Here is an 18,683-nt window from a genome sequence, read left to right on the forward strand (position 1 = left end):
GCGGGCGGGCGAGCGAGCGGGCGGCAGCCATGGTAACACACAACATGTTAACATGGCAGCCGAGAACCAGCTGAACCAGATGAGGGGAGGATGTGTAATCCTTTAGCACATGCTCAGGGGTGAGTCGTGCATGTCTCATCACAGGCCCCGCCCCCTCCCGCTGCCAGCTTACTGAGCATGATACACAGAGGTCATTTTACATTAAAACGTGTAGCTTTGTTTTATAAAGGAGCTGGCATCCTTTTCTTTATTTCTTGATCTTTTTTTATTTTTATTTTTCCTTCCTGCCTTTCTTTCCCCTCATCTCTCCTGTCCCGCGTTCCTCTCAACAGCTGTATCAGTGGCCTCTGGGAGAGGATGAGTACGTTATCATGTTCAAGGTCAAGAGAGGGCACAAAGTGATCAAAACGTGGAAAGAACGAGAAAGGAAAGGAGAGGGAGAGATTGAGAGGACTGAGTGAAGAGGGATATCTAGATTCCAGCTTCCTGGCCAAACCCCACCCCTCCGCAAACTCTGGATCAAGTGAGATCAGGTGAAACACCACCACAGGTGGACTGGCCAGGCTGAGTGGGAGATGCCCAGGTGAAAGGACCTCCTCTCCCCCAGCCAGGTTCATCTGGCCAGGTGTGGTGCCTGCTTTCATTCATTTTACCTACTCTGGACAGCTGGCATTCAGGCAAACCGCTCCAGTCTGGGTCTGAACCTTGGCTCTGTCCCCTCACTAGTACTATCAGAGAGGTCCACACTGCTTGTGTCTCTTGGCCCACGCTCGTGCAGAGATGGAGCGCTTTAAATCATGTTGAATCAGTGTCGCGCAGGGCAATAAACTTCGCTGTGAAGAACCTGTTTGCGTTCCTTTGTCGTTTCACATGGACCTGTTTGTAGTGGCTTTCAGAGAGGGTCTTTGAGATTTTACCCGTTCTGATGTAGATCTCTGATCTTTAGCAGCATACCAGTACAGTGCTGGTATCCATCCATTTTTTAAATTATTCTTGTTTAGTGGAAAGTTGCTTCCCCTCCCCATCTCCCCCCACCCCCACCCACAAACTAGGATGAGTGACCACCCCATTTCCGACAAAGTTTGATAAATACACATGGGACCTGCTCTGCTCTCTCAGGTCCTCTACCCTCTCTCAAGAGTGCCAGTTCCCCACACACTCTCCCAATAATGAATGCATTTCTTTTATTATTATTTTTTACACCCACCACTCAGCTCTTTGACTACTTAGCAGTGACTGACAGACTCCAATGTTATGACTAACTTTGAACTGCATGGAGAAGAGAAAGACAGCATTACGATTTTCCCTTAGTGCCACTCACAGCTGAAAACAATGGCAGCTACGGAAAAAAAAAATATTGTAACGTATGCAAAGAATTGCGAGCATTTCCACTTATGTCTGACTTCCTGATAGCTTTGATAAGATTACTGGCTTTTCTTAAACAGGATGTGCACGGGCTGCCTTTTAAAAGCCATGCTTTATGGACAAACCCAGAGTGGTTGCATAACTGCCTTGACAGAGTGCTTCTCTCTCCGAAGTGAAACTTTCTCTCAGATTAGCCGGGGAGTTTATCAATGTGACAGCATAAAGGAGATTTAACTTCACCCATATTAAAAAGACACGCCGTGGTTCAATATTTAAAAAGACCATTTGCCACGACAGAAGTCCTTTTTCATTCAAGAGCATATGGCTGTTCTACCTGTTTGTGGCCTTGTCTCGTCTTATCATCCCACTGTGAGGGGAGGAAAGACTGACACACACACAAAAAGAAGATATTTTCAAAAGACGTCGAAGAATCATTCAATTAACGGCGACATGATGTAAAATAATTACTCGGCTTTCGTAATGAGTATCTCTAATTAGCCATACATTTGTTTTGTGAAAACGCCAAACTTCAGACTCCAGTTGTGAAGAGCTAAAAAGAAAGAACACTGAGACAGACTTTTGTTCTCCTCCCTTGTCTTCTCTTGGACATTTGTGCATAAGTCTACCTACCTAAAGACTCAATTTAGAGCTTAATGTATGCACACGTGCACACGGTAAATAGCGCTGTGCGTTAAGGAGGGTTTGACTCTCTTTCTCTCTCTCTCTCTCTCTAACACACACTCGCTTTTATTTTAATTAGCCATGCAACAATTAAAAGATTCACAAACTAAATTGAACCTTGTCTCCCTCTCCTCCCGACTTGATTTCACCACCTGTCAAAACAACACCCCTTGTTGAAGTCATTATGCAAAACTCATACGAACAGAACCAGCGTGAGCGAAAAGAAAACAGCAATTATTTCTGATATTCACTTATTCAGGGGTTATACTGACATTTGAAGTTTTCTGGAAAGGTAAGCTTTGTTTGCAACTACCTCTGAGAGAACAGCCGGTCCAAATAGGCTGTTTTGATTTTAAAAAATCACACAGTCACAGAGTATTTAAATCTGCTCCAGTAAAAGTCCATAGATTACCATTTGTGATGACTTTCCTCTCCTCCACACAGGAGCAGAGTCTTGCCCCATGCCGTAACACTCTGCCTGCTGGCCTGTGTGATGGAACCCGGCTAAGGGTGGGGCAGTCCTTCATAGTCATCGGGGCGCACCTCCCGGGACCCCAAGAATGGAGCATTGCATTGCTGACCTCATGGCCTAAAAGCTGTGTGGAACAATAGCTGGTCTTTTTGGTTCTGTTCACCCTCTGCCACCTCACGTCATGGTTTACATTCACTACAGGTTTTGCTGTTGAAATGAGTCAATCGCATGCTATTTTTGGACAAGCAAAACTTGCCATTAAGCTCAGTGTGAGACTGTGGCTCTTTCTATTAATCAAGCAAAACAGTAAACATGTGTATTCATTACATGTCTGCATGTGAGATAAACACCTTTTTGAGGCCCCCCACACATCTTCATTTCGAGACCCCCGCGATCGCTCCACTCCAGCACGCTGTCTGTTTAACAAATGCCCATAGTTATTAATCTTCCTCCCTACACACACAGCGTAAAATCTACAGGCAGGAGTCCCTACACACTGCTGTGAATACCATTGTACAACACCAACCTGCCCACACACACATGCATGCACACACATACACACACACACACACACATGCACACATATGCAAACACACACACACACACACACACACACACACACACACACGCACACATATGCACACACACACACACACACACATGATACATCTGCTGTACTTCAGGATAACACTGTGAATAGCTAGCATAAAAGGAGGCTTTGAGCATTTGGCCAGCCCAAGATGATGATGATGATGGCCATGATGCAGGACAATGAACTGTGGGAATTCTCTGCTCCTCCATTGATCTTCCCTCCCCTGGCATCCCAACAAGCCCATCTGACACGGGGATGAAAAGACCAGCATTTTTCTCTCTTTTCTTTCTCCCCTTCCTTCTGGTAGGCTCATACTGATCTGTAGAGATGAGCTGAAAGCCGAACTACCTGTTGAAAAGTTCTCTTAAGACCTCCTCAATGACATATTATGTGAGACAGAGAAAGACATAGAGAAAAAAAGAGAGAGAGTGAGTGAGAGAGTGTGTGTGTGTGTGTGTGTGTGTGTGTGTGTGTGTGTGAGAGAGAGAGAGAGAGAGAGATGAGGGAGAGAGAAGGGGTCAGGCAAGGAGAGCACATTTACTCAACCAAAATATATCTGCGACAGTTACAGTGTGCATGTAGCAGGGGCTTCCACCCATAATCCTATAATTAGGTCACACACTGTCGTCTGTTTTAACCACAAATAAGAACACCACCTCCATTTTGTGAAGAGTTGCAGTGAAAATGGCTTTGTTCTCGCAGCCTGCGTGTCTGGCGTTTGACTCCGTTTAGTTCTTGTGCTGGGAACCTTCCCTTAATGCCTCATTACAGCCACTAATAATCCAGTTCAGTCAAAGAGCATCGAGAGGAAGAAAAACAAGGCACGTTTTATTGGATTAATTAGAAGCATTCTGAAGACCACCTGCAATAGACTAAACAGAGAGAGAGAGAGAGAGAGAGAGAGAGAGAGACAGAAAGAGAGTGAGATAGACAGATTGCGCCTGAGTCACTGATATGCACACACAACGGGATGTGAGCCATGATCTGCTTATGATTTAGCTATCGTGCCTTTCTGCTCATACGTTCATAAATACATAGCATACATGACCATATCCACACATTAAATATGCAACATATGGCAACCATTTTCATACTCTTTAACTCCTTTATTCCTTAACATCAAAGTCATTAATGAATGGGTGGAACTAAGGCTGACTTCTGCACTCGGAGCAAATAATGATTGATTTATTAATAACGATGACCTCCTTCATAATTAATTAATGAGGCACTGCATAGTAATTAGTCAATGCATGTTGATCGATATGAGCCTAAAATAACAAAGCAGCTAATTGCCCACCATTTGTTCCCTTTGAATTTTGTTTCAAGTGAGATGAAGGTTGTCAGTTATTTCTAATTTCCATTTGTTACTTGACTCAAAATATAAAAGGTAAAACACACAAAACACACACACGCATATATATATATATATATATATATATATATATATATATATATATATATATATATATATATATATATATATATATATATATATGCGCGCGTGTGTGTGTGTGTATTTATGTATTAAAAGTAAAAGCAAGAAAGACAATCCCAAATAACATTTTCCAAATAGCTTGCTCTATGATTTAGATTATGACTGTGCTGTTAAATGTAGAAATAGATGTGCTTTTGCGAGGTGGTTCATACTTTTAGTCATTTTTTCCAGAACAACTTCAAGGCTAAATTGCAGTGGTGTGTGACTTATGGAACCCCAGTTCCACTCTCAGTGCTGATTTGTGAGATCTGCCAAGAGTTCAGCCCAAGGACTTGACTGCACCAACACATCTGAACTTGATCATAAAGTTCAATCTTTAATATTTCTTTATTGAGTGTGACATGTACGTCTTACCATACTTCATCGCAGGCAAGCTAGTTGGTCTGTAAATTTTTTAATTATTTTATTTATTTTTTGCAATCAGATCACTCTCTTAGGCAGAGCAAAGCACATTCCTGCGTCTTTGTAAATGCATACTGCAGATTGTATCGAAAACCACAATCAGATTAAATATCTCCACAACACCTTTGCTAGGCACAGTCAGCACAGTCTCAATAACAGCATAAGCATTGTGAGGTCTTTGTTAAAGTGACACGCAGCTATCTCATATTGGCCTTGGAAGCTCTTAAATGCAAGCAAATGACATCTGCCATGCATAATCCTCAAAGGACAATGTTATTATATAAGTAGTCTAGGCACATTATACACAGCTGCTGGCAGGTGCTATAACCGAAATAATATTCACACTATAAAATGAAGGCCTGAAATGGAGATGGTGTCAGTTTTACTTTCTAATTAAGGTAAAGGGGGTGCAGAAGCGATTTGCACTGCACGTCAGAAAGTTGAGCAAAGATAAGAAAGGAATCCGGTTGTTTTGCCTTGTTGCTCAAAGAGACTGTGTATTAACCACAGACTGTAGCATTGCACGCCGCTGACAGCCGCGTGAGAACGCGCCAGCAGAGGAAGTGGCGGCAGCTTTCGCTCCACGGCAGACCTCGCGTTTCTTTGAGCACACCGCCACTCTCAGCCCACGCCGGGCAGGCAGTGGCAGGACACAGAAGACACAGAGGCGTCCCGGACTCCAGGGCGGGAGGCGGGAGGCGGGAGGCGGGAGGGGGGGGTAGGGGGAGGTCCGGCCCAAGAAACAGCCACCCTTTCTGTGGGCTACCCCTCGATGGCAGTCGTCCAAATAGGTGAGCCGAGCAGGTAGCCGTGCCGCTGGAGAAGAGAAAAGGTAACCTGTAAGAGCTCACACGCGGAGCCACCTGTAGCTCGATGTTTCTTGCAGATTAGAGGTCTGATATGTTCTGCTCTTGTTGCTCTCTTGCTTTTTGCTGGTGCAAAATGAGTGAGCTGGCTTTGGCTGTGTTGAGCTGCTTTTCCCATTACTCGTCGTGACATATACGGTGCATTTGTAGTTTTAAAAGGTAGTGGTGTGCTCATAAATCTGGATCATAATGCAAAAACACATGAAGAGTTGAGATTTCATTTTCACTACTATAGTCATTAAACAGAGTAAAACACTATTAATGAAAATACACAAAAAGGCAAAATTAATTAAAGTGTCATTGGGTAAAAAAATGGAAAGATAAATTAATGCAGTCACTGATCATTATAATCTATCTATACATTTTGGGATATGCAATTTTGACAAATTGCCACTCGTATATTGTGTACTGCAAAATTTAGTCTGAGGCCATTATCAGATATGTGTTAACTATGACAGTGTGACAGAGTTTAAGAGCAGAAATATTTAGACTTTAATTACTTTGTTTCTTTAGAGATAAGGCTCTTGGCATAGAGCTTTTGCTGATTATACTGTGAAACATATGCATGTTGCAGATAATTGTACCATAGTGATGCCTCTCTTAGACTATTCCCAGTATAATTTTTTGATGGCCTTTTAAAACTACTGTGTGTGTGTGTGTGTGTGTGTGAGAGACAGTTTGTATGTGTTTTCTTTTTTTTGCATGTGCACTCACATTAGTTTGTATGCTTTTGCAAGTGTGTCACATCCTTTACCATATGAAATGTCCTTTTTTTAATCACAAAAAAAGGAATGACTCGGGAGCAAGGAAGGCATATTAATGCCCTTCATTTGCATACATTCGTCAGCAAGGGGACGTTCAAAAACAAACCGGAGCCGTCAGTTCATTTCACATTGTTCCTTTGTCTATCTGCCTTTGTTATATGGTAAAGATAAAACAGGAAATCAAATTGAAGAAAAGGGCAAACTGCTATCTCGCCAAATGAGCCGCAGCTCATCAAGCCTTGCTTAAATCATAGATTCCTATTGCAGAAGGCCGCGTGCATGCCAGCCACTTCCAAAGAGACTTAATCTGATACTGCGGCGTCTGCGAGAGATTCAAGTTGGCACGTAAACGCAATTTTAACAGCTCCCTTTCTGAAGAAGCTCTGAAAGCACAGGCCTGAGGCTAAATATGAGCCTAACCTCGCTGGCTTTTTAGACCAACGCTTGCCCCCCCCCCCCCTTTTTTTTTTTTTTTTTTTTTTTTTTTTTTTTAATGCAATTTTCATTTCCTCGATCTGCTAAGTGGTCCTGATTCGGGCTCCTGCGTTTTGTTTGCCTTACAATTGCACATATTTATTTATTCAGCTTAATATCAGAATTCGATATTGCTTATCGACGTCGACGGGACACAGCCAGATGTCAGCCGCGTAAACACGCCCACGGTCCATTGTTCTTGCCTGGTCTGTGGTGTTCTTTTTGTCTTTAAATTCCTCGTCGATGTAGCCGGAGACAAAGCGCACTGGCATTCAGCGGCAGCCCACGGCGTGCGCGGTATTTCATTCACGCCGGAGCGATAAGACCCAGCGTCCGATGAGGCGTGGGCGGAACAAATAGCGGACGGACAGGCTGGCCCTTATTAGGACCCTTAAAGTTGGCGTGTCAGCAAATATGCGCTCCACCCCCACCGCCTTCCACTGCACTCGTGGATCGAGCCCTGCAATCCTTAATGGGCCGTTTGTGCTTGTGGCTCCGGGGTGTTCGCGTCCGTCCGAACGCGTGCTAACGGACATCCTCTTGTTTTTCGCCCACTGCGCTGGCTACTGGAGGCTGGAGAACTGCGGGGACAAATCACCCACTTTATCTGCACTTGAACAAAATGTTGAGCCAGTGTCCTGCACTGTAATTATATGGCACGGGGCTACATGAGACGTGCTTCTAGGAAGGTGCCACCCAGAACAGGCTCACTCCTGCAGAGGAGACTGGGATGTAGTGTGTCAGCAGCCTGTAGCCGGCACATGCTGAGTCATTAGGTAGCTGCTCTCCTGTGGGGTAAACTGGGTCAATCGGCACCATTTAAAAGGGTTATTAATGACCGGAAGGTATGGGTTCCCTGGCCTAGCACAGCTTAGTCGTCCTTAGGTGTGTGCAAGCGCAAGTGTGTGTGTGTATGTGCCTCAGGGAAGAGAAGAAGAGGACATCGAGTGAGGGCATTTTGTTTCCAAATAAAACTTGAGGAAGATATTCCTCACTTCCACTCTGCTATGCAAACTGCTGCTCAACTATCCCTACTCTTCCTTTTGAGAATGAATACTTCATGCTAATACTTAGTGGTTAATGTTTTTTTTTTTTTTTTTAATGTAATAATATAGCACATGACCACTGTTACTAGGCAGCATGCTAATCAGCTTAATGAGACATTATACGATATTTTGTTGACCAAAGCAAAACTCACTTTATTGTTCCTGAAGCTTGACCCTATCGGTCATAGGAGAACGTGGCAAACACCATTATCCCTCCTTAAGTCAGTGCACACTGCATCCTGAATCGGCGCATCCATGCCAGATGACAACAGACTCTGCTTGTGTATTCATTTCATCCCGAGGGCGTGCTGGGCTGCTCCGTGGCCATTTTAAATGCCTGGGAAGCCTCGGAATCATTGGGAACCCTTTCAATAATGCCAACTGTTGTTTTCTCCTCATCGGAAGCCATACGAGAGCGAGAGAGGGGGGGGGGGGGGGGGGGGGGGGGGGGGGGGGGGGTAGAGAAAGGCGCTCGCGAGAGCAAAGTGATTCGCATCAAACGTAATGTGCCTCCTAATGAAAAATTACACCAAGACGAGTGTCGAAGCAGTGAGATAAGAGTGTGTGTTTACTGGAGTAACCCCTTGGTTTTAAGTGCTATTGTTAATATCATAATTGTAGCATTGCGACAGCTTCACGACAATGCCACTGCTCTGTTTCATTAAGGCGTGTAATTGGAGGAATTCTGATAGGATGGGCCCAAGTAGCTTAATTATGCGGCGCCTTGCCGTGTTTACTGGGTAATTATTGCCTCCAAAATTGTGTTACTGTTTGAGAGAAAGTTCTGAGAGTTACAGCTTTTTCCCCAAGTGTGAGAGTACATGTAGTTCTTCATAAACCAGAGAGAGATAAACTCACTTTTTTTTCTTCGCGCCCATTGCTGTGGCGCAGTCATCGTTAATAACCCCCCCCTCACACACACACACACGCATGCAGACTGCATGAAACACCAAAGAATCTCTCAAGAGTGAGTGGAATTAGCTTTCTTTACATGCGATAACCTTTGTCACATAAGCTGATGTAATATTCACAATACGATTACATATTAGCAGCGCAGCAAAGGTTTTTTTTTTCTTTACTTTTGCATTCCCTTTAGTAGCCAATGGAAAGTGCTTGTGCTTTAAACCTTAATAAAACCAACTCTATGAATGTGTTGTGACACTCTTTAGTTGGGAAACATGACCTTCAGCACACCACCCGGAATACTGAAATGTTTTTTAAGTGAAGTGCTTTTTTCTTCGAGTGAAACTTGAGAAACTGCTGTAGAAAAGGGCATTCACACCTAAACGCTCAGAGACAATGGATAGTTTATAAAAAAACAGCAATGACTTGTGAGTAACCAAAGTAGTGTGGATGTATCCATTTTTAATTGATATATATTATGTCCTTAATGTCTCTTGTATCATTTTACATTCCCTTTTTCATCCCTCCCTATTATTCTTCGTTTCCTGTTGATTGTGAACAATAGTGGTGCCTTTAAGCCATCTGAAGGTGTGTGCTGACTTAATGTCACCTCTTTCTTTCCTGTTCACTACCGCAGGATGGAAGATTCTAGTTTGTGCCTTGGTGTGTCCTCAGCGGTCCCGGATGCCGACACCCATATCAGCAGTGCCGTACTTAATGGCCGCTATCCAATCAGTCAGAAGCTGCATCAGCTGACTGCCCAGCTTGGCCACGCCTTTCCCGACCTACAAAGCCGCCAACAAATCCCAGAGGAAAAGGCAGCCACCCCACTGGATGAGAAAACACACGCCACACTGGCAAGCCAGCCAATTAGCAGTCAGATGGCCCTTCTAGCCAATCAGCTCAACCGTAACATGGATGCAGGTGCCCTGGGTGGTCTCAATGGGCGTGTCGACCTGCAGCAGTTCCTCAATGGGCAGAACTTGGGAATCATGTCGCAAATGAATGACATAGAGGATGATGCCCGCAAGAACCGCAAGTACCCGTGCCCGCTATGTGGCAAGCGATTCCGTTTCAACAGCATCCTCTCCCTGCATATGCGCACCCACACTGGCGAGAAGCCTTTCAAATGCCCATACTGTGACCACCGAGCGGCCCAGAAGGGCAACCTTAAGATTCACCTCCGCACCCACAAACTGGGAAGTCTGGGCAAGGGCCGCGGTCGCGTCCGCGAGGAAAACCGCCTTCTCCACGAGCTCGAGGAGCGCGCCATCCTGCGCGATAAGCAGATGAGGAACAGCCTGCTGCAGCCTTCTCAGTCTCTGCCCACCCACCTGGGTCTGCAGAGCCCCAGCCAGCAGCAGCCCGGCTCCGCGTGCGGTCTCCTGACCCCCACTAGTCTGGGAGGCACGCCGGAGTCTGGGCCAGCACAGCCCTCCGCCTCGCCCAAGCCGACCGGTGCTGGCCAGCAGGACGAGCAGGCCCTCAACCCGGCCACGGGCTTCCGCTGCACCTTCTGCAAGGGCAAGTTCAAGAAACGTGAGGAGCTGGAGCGCCACATCCGCATCCTGCACAAGCCCTACAAGTGCACCCTGTGCGAGTTCGCCGCCTCCCATGAGGAGGACCTCATCAGCCACGTGGAGAAGGCCCACATCACTGCCGAGTCGTGCCAAGGGCAGGGCGCCGGGGCCTGTGGCAGCGAGAAGCCTGCCAGCGAGTTCCGCTGCGATGTCTGCGGCCAGATCTTCAGCCAGGCGTGGTTCCTGAAGGGCCACATGCGCAAGCACAAGGACTCCTTCGAGCACTGCTGTCAGATCTGTGGACGGCGCTTCAAGGAGCCCTGGTTCCTGAAGAACCACATGAAGGTCCACCTCAACAAGCTGGCCATAAAAAGCAAGCCCCCCATGGGCAGCGGTGGGGGAGACCAAGATGGGCCCTCGGTCAACAGCATGAGCAGTTTAGCGCAGGAGGCCCACGCCAACCTGTACTCACGCTACATCTCCTGTCTACAGAGTGGCTTCCTCACTCCTGACAAACAGGGCCTGGCCGAGCAGCAGCACCAGATGCTGGCCAAGGCCGGCATAGCAATGAAGGAGAAAGAGATGCTCGGGAAGCTGCTGGGCCCCATGGCAGGCATGAGCCACGGCCTGGGGGAGAGTGAGAAGCGCTCCCTGTTGGGCTGCCTGAACCTGGTGCCTCCTCTGAAGTCGAGCTGCATGGAGCGCCTGCAGGCAGCAGCCAAGGTGGCGGAAATGGACCCGCTCAACAGTTACCAGGCCTGGCAGATCATGGCACGCAGCATGGCCATGGAGCGCTCCTTCATGCCGAAAGACCAGCACCATGGAACCCACGGACAGGAGGAGGAGATGGCCGGGGCCGCCGGGATGGTGCCCTTCGGGAAAGAAAAACATGAACACTCCACCCTGGATCCCAGCGATGGCCCCAAGCAGAAGAACCCCCCTGATGCCCTCCATGGTGTGAGAAGCAGTGGAGGCATCTTGCCCATGAAGGAAGAAGCTGGAGGCTTTGATGGTCACCGTGAGTTCCTGCCTCACCACGGTGGCCTGGGTCTCCGCCAGGGTCTTGAGTACAGTCTGGCTGGCCTGAAAGAGAAGCCCACTGAGTGCCCTGACTGCGGCAGAGTGTTCCGCACGTACCACCAGATGGTGGTCCACTCCCGGGTGCACAGCAAGGACCGTCGCCCGGAAGAGGGCCTCCAGCATGGCCTCGACGAGAGGCGTGGCTCGGCCAGTGACCCAGAGTCCCAGTCCATCAGCCGTTCCACCACCCCGGGCTCTTCCAATGTGACGGAGGAGAGCGGAGCTGGAGGAGGCCACTCCCAGACTGGCAGCGTGCAGGATGATAGCCCTCATCCTTCTTCCCCATCTTCAGGTAAGAGCCACTTGTACTAACTGGCTGCAGTCAATACTAAAAGATTCTGCAAAGTAACTGTAGTACAAGATGTAAAGGTAATAAAAAAAATGCAGTGTTTGCAATGTGCATACCTTATGCTGCTAAATGGCTGTTGAAGTTTCCTTTTGCATGGCATATCTGTTTCACCTTTGAAACCAGTTTCAAGGCACTGAAGTCCATGTTTCTTATTTCTGAGAAACAGGATGTGTGTGTATGTGTGTGCACGCGTGCGCGTTTGTGTGTTAGTGTGAGGTGATCAAATGTGCTTGTTGAAGTGTGCTCACTCAAAGAATAAAAGCAGTGACAAATCCTAGCTCCACATTCCACGCATAACTTAGATACATAACGCCTCTGTTCGGATGCCCATCAGACACCCTCGGAGAGCCCACCGCTTGAAGCCCCTTCCGTTATTTACAGGGCTTCTACTGCTGAGCTTAACACACAAATTAGCTGGAACAGGCCTATCCGCAGAGCGCCCTTTAACTTCCCCAGGCTGAGGCTGGAGCACGTGGATGCCGTGCTGCACGCAGTTCGCTGCGATCCCTGTGGAAAATTCACGAAGGAGCTTTATAGAGAGGACCTATTACGAGCGATTAAAACGGCTCCACATAAGAGCAGGAGACAGCGAACCTACCACAGCTGAGGGACACGGCGCTCGCGCAGATAAAGTGTGTGTTTGTTGGGATTAAGGAGAGGCTGCAGCTAATGATTACAGAAGTTTTAAAAGGTAACTTTCTCATTCCTCGGGGTGGAACACCACCGTTAAGCAGCCCGTCCGTTAATTAGGTCACGACTATGTGATAATCAGTTGGTTTAAGCTAAACAAGGCACTAATTAAAGATATACATATAAAGCAGGTTAAAAAAAGAGTGAACTTCATTTATTGGGTAAAATGCACTTTTAAGTCATCAAGTAAAAAAAATTAAAAAGTGGCATAGCTTTAGGGTCTAAGTAACTTAATTTCTACAGAACAGAAGAAATTGTTTATTTATTCCCAGTTCTTATCACCCCCATGTAGTGTGATGGGTTTGAACATTCAGTGGGCTATGTTTATTTTAATCTAAGGAATAATAACAGACAACCCCCACCCCAATTAGGAATTAATGAAAATGAGGAGAAGATAAAACCTATTTTCTTTACAGAGACTGTTAAAACCTAAACACATCTCAACAGAGAGAGGGTATGTCACGGAAGTAATTATCTTCTGAATTTTAATGCAGGAAGTTTTATTTCTTTTGCATCTCTTTTACAAATACTTTGAATCTATGAGATTTAGCTCATGGCTTTAATAAATTCTTGTGAAATCTACAGTTATAAATTGCCAACGTGTAAACACCAGTAGTGTAAGATGATGAACAGCATATGATGCTTTGATGAAGTGTAATGTAATGTATTAATATATATTTAATGATTCAGCTGGCATAAAAGCCCCTTTAGAACAATTGCAGGAGCATGATTGGATCATTTCTGAGTCCACAAGACTAATGGCTATTTTATCACAACCTCATTTCATTAAGGTGTACATAGCTTAAAATCTCTCTTTCAGGTCTCTCCCTCTCTCTCTCTCTCTCTCTCTCTCTCTCTCTCTCTCTCTCTCTCTCTCTCTCTCCGCCTCTTGTCTGTCTCCTGCTGCCTAGCTGGTGTTAAAGTAGAGTGTGATCACCAGCTGAAATCCCCGTGTTGCTGTCCACCTTAGGTGAAGAGGGCAGGGCAGGACTGCCGTGTAGTAGGCGTGCTGCCAGCCACCTCAGCGCCATCTCCATATCATAAAACTGACCTTGAGGGCCGCCTGCCTTGTGAGGGAGCAGTATCCCATGAGGGAATAGGACCAATGAGAGAACAGAACCACTGAGAGAACAGATCCTGTGAGGGAGTGGGACCAGTGGGCCAGTAGGACCAATGAAAGAGCAGGACCAGTGAGCGGGCAGTCCGATGTGGGTGAACCATGTGAGGAGTGGGGTCCATGCGGAGTAGGGCCTGTAACGAGCAGGGCACATGAGGAGTAGATCCCGTGAACGAGACATGTCCATAAGGAGTAGGCTACATGAGGAGTAGGGCCCGTGAGGAGTAGGGTCTGTGAGGAGTAGGGCCCTTGAGGAATAGAGTCTGTGAGGAGTAGGGCCCTTGAGGAGTACGGCCCTTGAGAAGTATGGCCCTCGAGGAGCAGGGCACGTGAGCAAGCCGAGGGCTGTGACCGAGCGGGCCACGTGAACAAGCCATGAGATGTTGCACATGTAAACCCACACCCGTACAGCTCCACACGTACTGTCAGGCTGCATCAGCCACACACATAGGACACAGTTTCTGTTTATAAGCGGAAATCATGCATTTATTCTAGCCCACAAAACAGCTACAGGTGAGACCGACAAGGCAGAGGGTGCAGCAGCATTAGACTCGCTAGCCATGCTCTTTTTTTAATGTGGGGTGGGCTTTATTAACCGTGAGTCAAACTGCAAAACAGCGGCAAAGTAGAAAGTTGATGATGTGATAAGAGCTTCATGCTTTACATCAAATGTCCAGGTTTAATTGCTAGGTAGAACTGCACATTGGTATTATTTGGAAACAGTAATCGTACCATCATTTTTTAGTCTGTGTGTGTGTGTGTGTGTGTGTGTGTGTGTGTGTGTGTGTGTGTGTGTATGTGCGCGTGAGTGTGTGTGTGTGTGTGTGTGTGTGTGTGTGTGTGAAAACATGTGTTTTCATTTTATGCAACAGGATGTGGCAATGCTATACCTTTTACTTTTAATATCTCGCTTGTTGCTTTCACCCTTTAAGACTTCCTCTCTTATCTGTAGATGTTTTTTTAAATTCTCTTTAACAAGCAACGGTTTCGTCTGCCGTCTCCCTTCAACAGGCTTCGACAACCTCTAAACCACCTACCCACTGCAATTTTGAGTTAAACTTGAATTACTGTAATCAACAATAACATCTCAACTGTGAAAGAAGGTCGACACAATCGCTTTTGTCTTTAACACTGCACTTGTTTAGAGAGAGAGAGAGAGAGAGAGAGAGAGAGAGAGAGAGAGAGAGAGAGAGAGAGGGAGAGTCGCCTCAGAAACGTCCTTTAAAGGCCTTTCTCCTCTCCCTCTCAATAATCAACCTTAAATATGCTTCTCATTCACTGGAATCTCTAGCCCTTTTACGTCTGCTCTATCTTTTTCTTTATTACATTTTTCTCCCATCCCCTCTTTTATTTCTTATTACTATTACAAGATTGGTTTGACTGGGGAAGAGATCTATTGTTATTTCAGATTCTTCACTCTGAATTGGGTTCCATAAACAAGGGGGCTCCACTTTTGATAGTGTTTCTGCATTCATTATGGTAGGCCTTTGAGCGACAGTGCAGAGAAACAGAAAGGGAAAGACAGAGATTGCCTTAAACAGAGGCTTATTCTGAATGGCAGAACAGACACTATTGAAACCTGATGTAATACTATGTAAAGCAGGGCTTGAAGGAGCATAAGAAGGGGTCTGAGAGGAGTGGGGGTGCAGTGCCAGTGCATTTTGTCCATGTGAAAGTGCGAGGAGGTCGACAGAATAAGGGAGGGGTCAGCGCTGTTATCAGACGGCAGCGTCTAATTGACGGAGGGTTAGGGTGATCGACAGCTTAGTGCCTGGTGACATGCTGATACACACCTGTCCTCTGGAAACGTTTTTCAACACCTCGCCCTGCATAACAGACAGAAAGCGGGATGGCTTTTCAGTTTAGACTCGACTTTCTGAGTTGTTTACTACAACTCGGCATATGATGAGCAATAATAGCAAGCATGTCCAATATGGAAATGGACGGCATATGTTTAAGGCTGTGTCCCGATGTATCGCCTTCTCATGACTCTTGCTTAAGAACACAAACCTGCCCAAGTCATTTTCTCTCCTCATGACAAGGATCCGTAGTGTCTAAATATTTTTTCAAGAGCGACAGTGTTTTACCACTGCAAGGATTAGACACATATCCTTAGGTCTTCACGGCTTTCGGAGCTGTTGGTAAAACACTTGCCCCATGCAAATTGAAATTGGATTCGCCTGTGGATGCCTTAGGTTATAAAACATGGATATTCATCTAATTACACGATTACAATGGGGGTAATTACACATGCAGACTTACTGTTACAATGTAATTGCTGTGTAATTAAAGCCAAAATAAAAGGAAATGCACTGGATCTATTTCATTCAAACGCAGCGGCCATAAGCATGCGTAAATAGCCACTGAACCATTTGCTCGGCCTTTTAAAAATGCATGTTTCAAAATGCACGAAGCCCTGCAAATATCCATGGCTTTATAGTTCATTTCTATAATACATTCACTCCCTAAATCAGCCACTGTTAGTGATGTAATACAGTAGCACATGCATGCAGGGGCTAAAGGCAAACAGAAAGTGATGTAATCGATGTGTTTCCTCCTGGGCTGTGGAGGAAGTGCAAGCGCAGAGTGTAGGTCCCCATGCTGGTGTTAGGTGCAGCAGAGTCACGCTGTACGTCAGCGTCTGAAAGGTCTGGAGTTTGTGTGGCGCAGTAGGTGCGTTAGTACCTGTTCTCCATCCCCTCTGCTCTTTCGTCTGCCTCTTTCTACTTGAGTCTTTATTGTTTTATCTTTCTCTATCTAAGTCTTTCTCTGTCCTTCTCTGTCTGAGTCTTTATTTCTATTTTTGTCTGTCTTTGTCTCTCCTTTTCTGTCTTTATCTCTTAATCTTTCTCTGTTTGAGTCTTTATCTATCTTTTTAGTCTTTATCTCTTTATTTTTCTCTATTTGAGTCTTTAGCTCTCTCTTGGATTTTCCCCCTTCTGTTTTCCATTGTTATCGCATCTCTTTTACTGAATTTTCCTCGTGTTTACTCTTTACTCTTTTTGTCCTCGCTCATCCCATGATTTTGTTTGACTCAGGCCTTTTTCTTCATCATCATCTTATTTATTTGTGTGTGTGTGTGTGTGTGTGTGTGTGTGTGTGTGTGTGTGTGTGTGTGTGTGTGTGTATTTGCTTGTGTGTTGGACACACAAGTGGTGTGGAAGGGGTCTCAAAAGACTGAAAAGATGTCATAACACGTGAGGCGAATTCATTACACTGCTGTATTTCAGTACAGTAGGTCAGGACTCTGGTGTCCTCAAATGATAAAAGTTCTATTCAGCGTGTTAATTGTCTGTATGCTCGCTTGACTGACACGTCTTGGATAAATGTAGACTTCATATTTTTGGGCACGCGTGAACAATATAAAAGGCCAATTTATTTCCCCCTCAGTAGCTCATTTGGTTTTTCTCTCTCACATGCTCACTTTCCCCCTATATTTGTCTCTTATCCTCCCTTCCTCTCTCTCTTAGACTCAATTTGTAAATATTACCCGTAGTGGGAATTAGCATTACTTTTTTCAATATATTTAAAATTCCAATTGTATTCCAAAGCGTATATGAAAGCACGGCTGTGAGTGTCTTCTCTCTGTTCTGCCCATACTCCTTTGAGGCTGTCACCGGGCAGTCCTTATGAAACATTTATCAGTCTGTTTTATGTCTTAATGATCCTGTTAGGATTCCCTGCTTGGTTATGGAGACAACACAGAGCAATGTACTAGAGAGACGGAGAGAAAGAGGGAGGGAGAGAGGGAGGGAGGGAGAGAGAGAGCGAGAGAGAGAGAGAGAGAGAGAGAGAGAGAGAGAGAGAGACAGAGCGATAGCACAGGATGCAGAAAGTAAACTGCATGCAGTATACCAACCAGATTTTAATTCCATGTCTTTGCCAAAACATTGCTTACCTTTCTCCTGTACAAGCCTCTTTGGCAAGGATGGGCTTTTTTCATCCCTCTCTCCATTTCTGCTTTATGTTTTTATAATTAAAACATAATATTTATCTTTCCGTAACAGAAGGCTGCTGTGCTGGGGTAGGTAGGCTGTTTGAATATTAATATTTTAAATGCATCAATATGACATCTCTTCAGCTGGCTTGGAAGGTGTCACTGCTTTAATTTGGAAATTGTGATTTTGTGGCATATTTACTGCTTGTGTTTTGTGAACCTCTAGTTTGCTGCTGAGCTTTTTTAAGAGGTATATTATACATGTTATTAGAAACAAGTCCAACAACACTAAAGCCTGCGATTCTCTTTTAGATAATAAGGTCATGACATGGTAAACAGCACTGGCACCGAAGAAGCAAAGCCTCATTGTTGATACTGAGTTTCTTCCCAATAAAACTTCAAATGAAACTTTATTTGCAGAAAAGCTGGGTGACGCGCTACTTTTGGTGTCTGATGGGAATGTTGACTGGCGAGCAGAGGGTGACAGCTGTCTGACTCTGTCAGAGCTGAATTCCTCTGGAATTAGTCTCTCTCTCTCTCTCTCTCTCTCTCTCTGTCTCCCTCTCTCTCTCTCTCTCTCTCTCTCTCTCTCTCTGTCTCCCTCTCTCTCTCTCTCTCTCTCTCTCTCTCTCTCTCTCATCCGTTTCCTTCTGGCCGCACTTTCTCTCTAACACACAAATGGGAGAGCAGGGTGGGAGGCTGCTTTGTTTGAACAAGTTAACTTGGGCATGATTGGGGTGCCTTTCGTGTGAAAGAGCAAGTGAATACATTGACCTTTGTCTCATTAAAAATGGAGGACCAGGCATATGATACCATGACAGAAGAATCCCCCTTTCCTCTTCCCCCTCCTCTCTCTCTCTCTCTCTCTCTCTCTCTCTCTTACACACTCCTTGCCCATTTTTTTCTTTTATGTACTTACGCACTGCATTA

The 18,683-nt window shown here is 45.6% G+C and overlaps 1 protein-coding gene across 4 annotated transcripts in view; it reads left to right on the plus strand.

The window, feature by feature from the left end:
- znf536 (zinc finger protein 536) overlaps window positions 1-18,683 on the plus strand; it is a 170,179-nt gene that overhangs the window by 70,914 nt on the left and 80,582 nt on the right. For 2 of the 4 annotated variants that reach the window (XM_027004754.2, XM_035520830.1), the window contains exon 4: window positions 9,698-11,952. In XM_027004754.2, coding sequence (XP_026860555.2) covers window positions 9,699-11,952 — 2,254 coding nt within the window. In that variant the 5' untranslated portion in view covers window position 9,698. Of the gene's footprint in view, window positions 1-2,501; window positions 2,645-5,758; window positions 5,840-9,697; window positions 11,953-18,683 lie in introns of those variants that run through there. The other 2 variants (XM_027004756.2, XM_027004755.2) reach the window with 2 other exon arrangements.

This window comes from Electrophorus electricus, chromosome 21 (genome assembly GCF_013358815.1).
Source record: "Electrophorus electricus isolate fEleEle1 chromosome 21, fEleEle1.pri, whole genome shotgun sequence".
NCBI classification, from domain to species: domain Eukaryota; kingdom Metazoa; phylum Chordata; class Actinopteri; order Gymnotiformes; family Gymnotidae; genus Electrophorus; species Electrophorus electricus.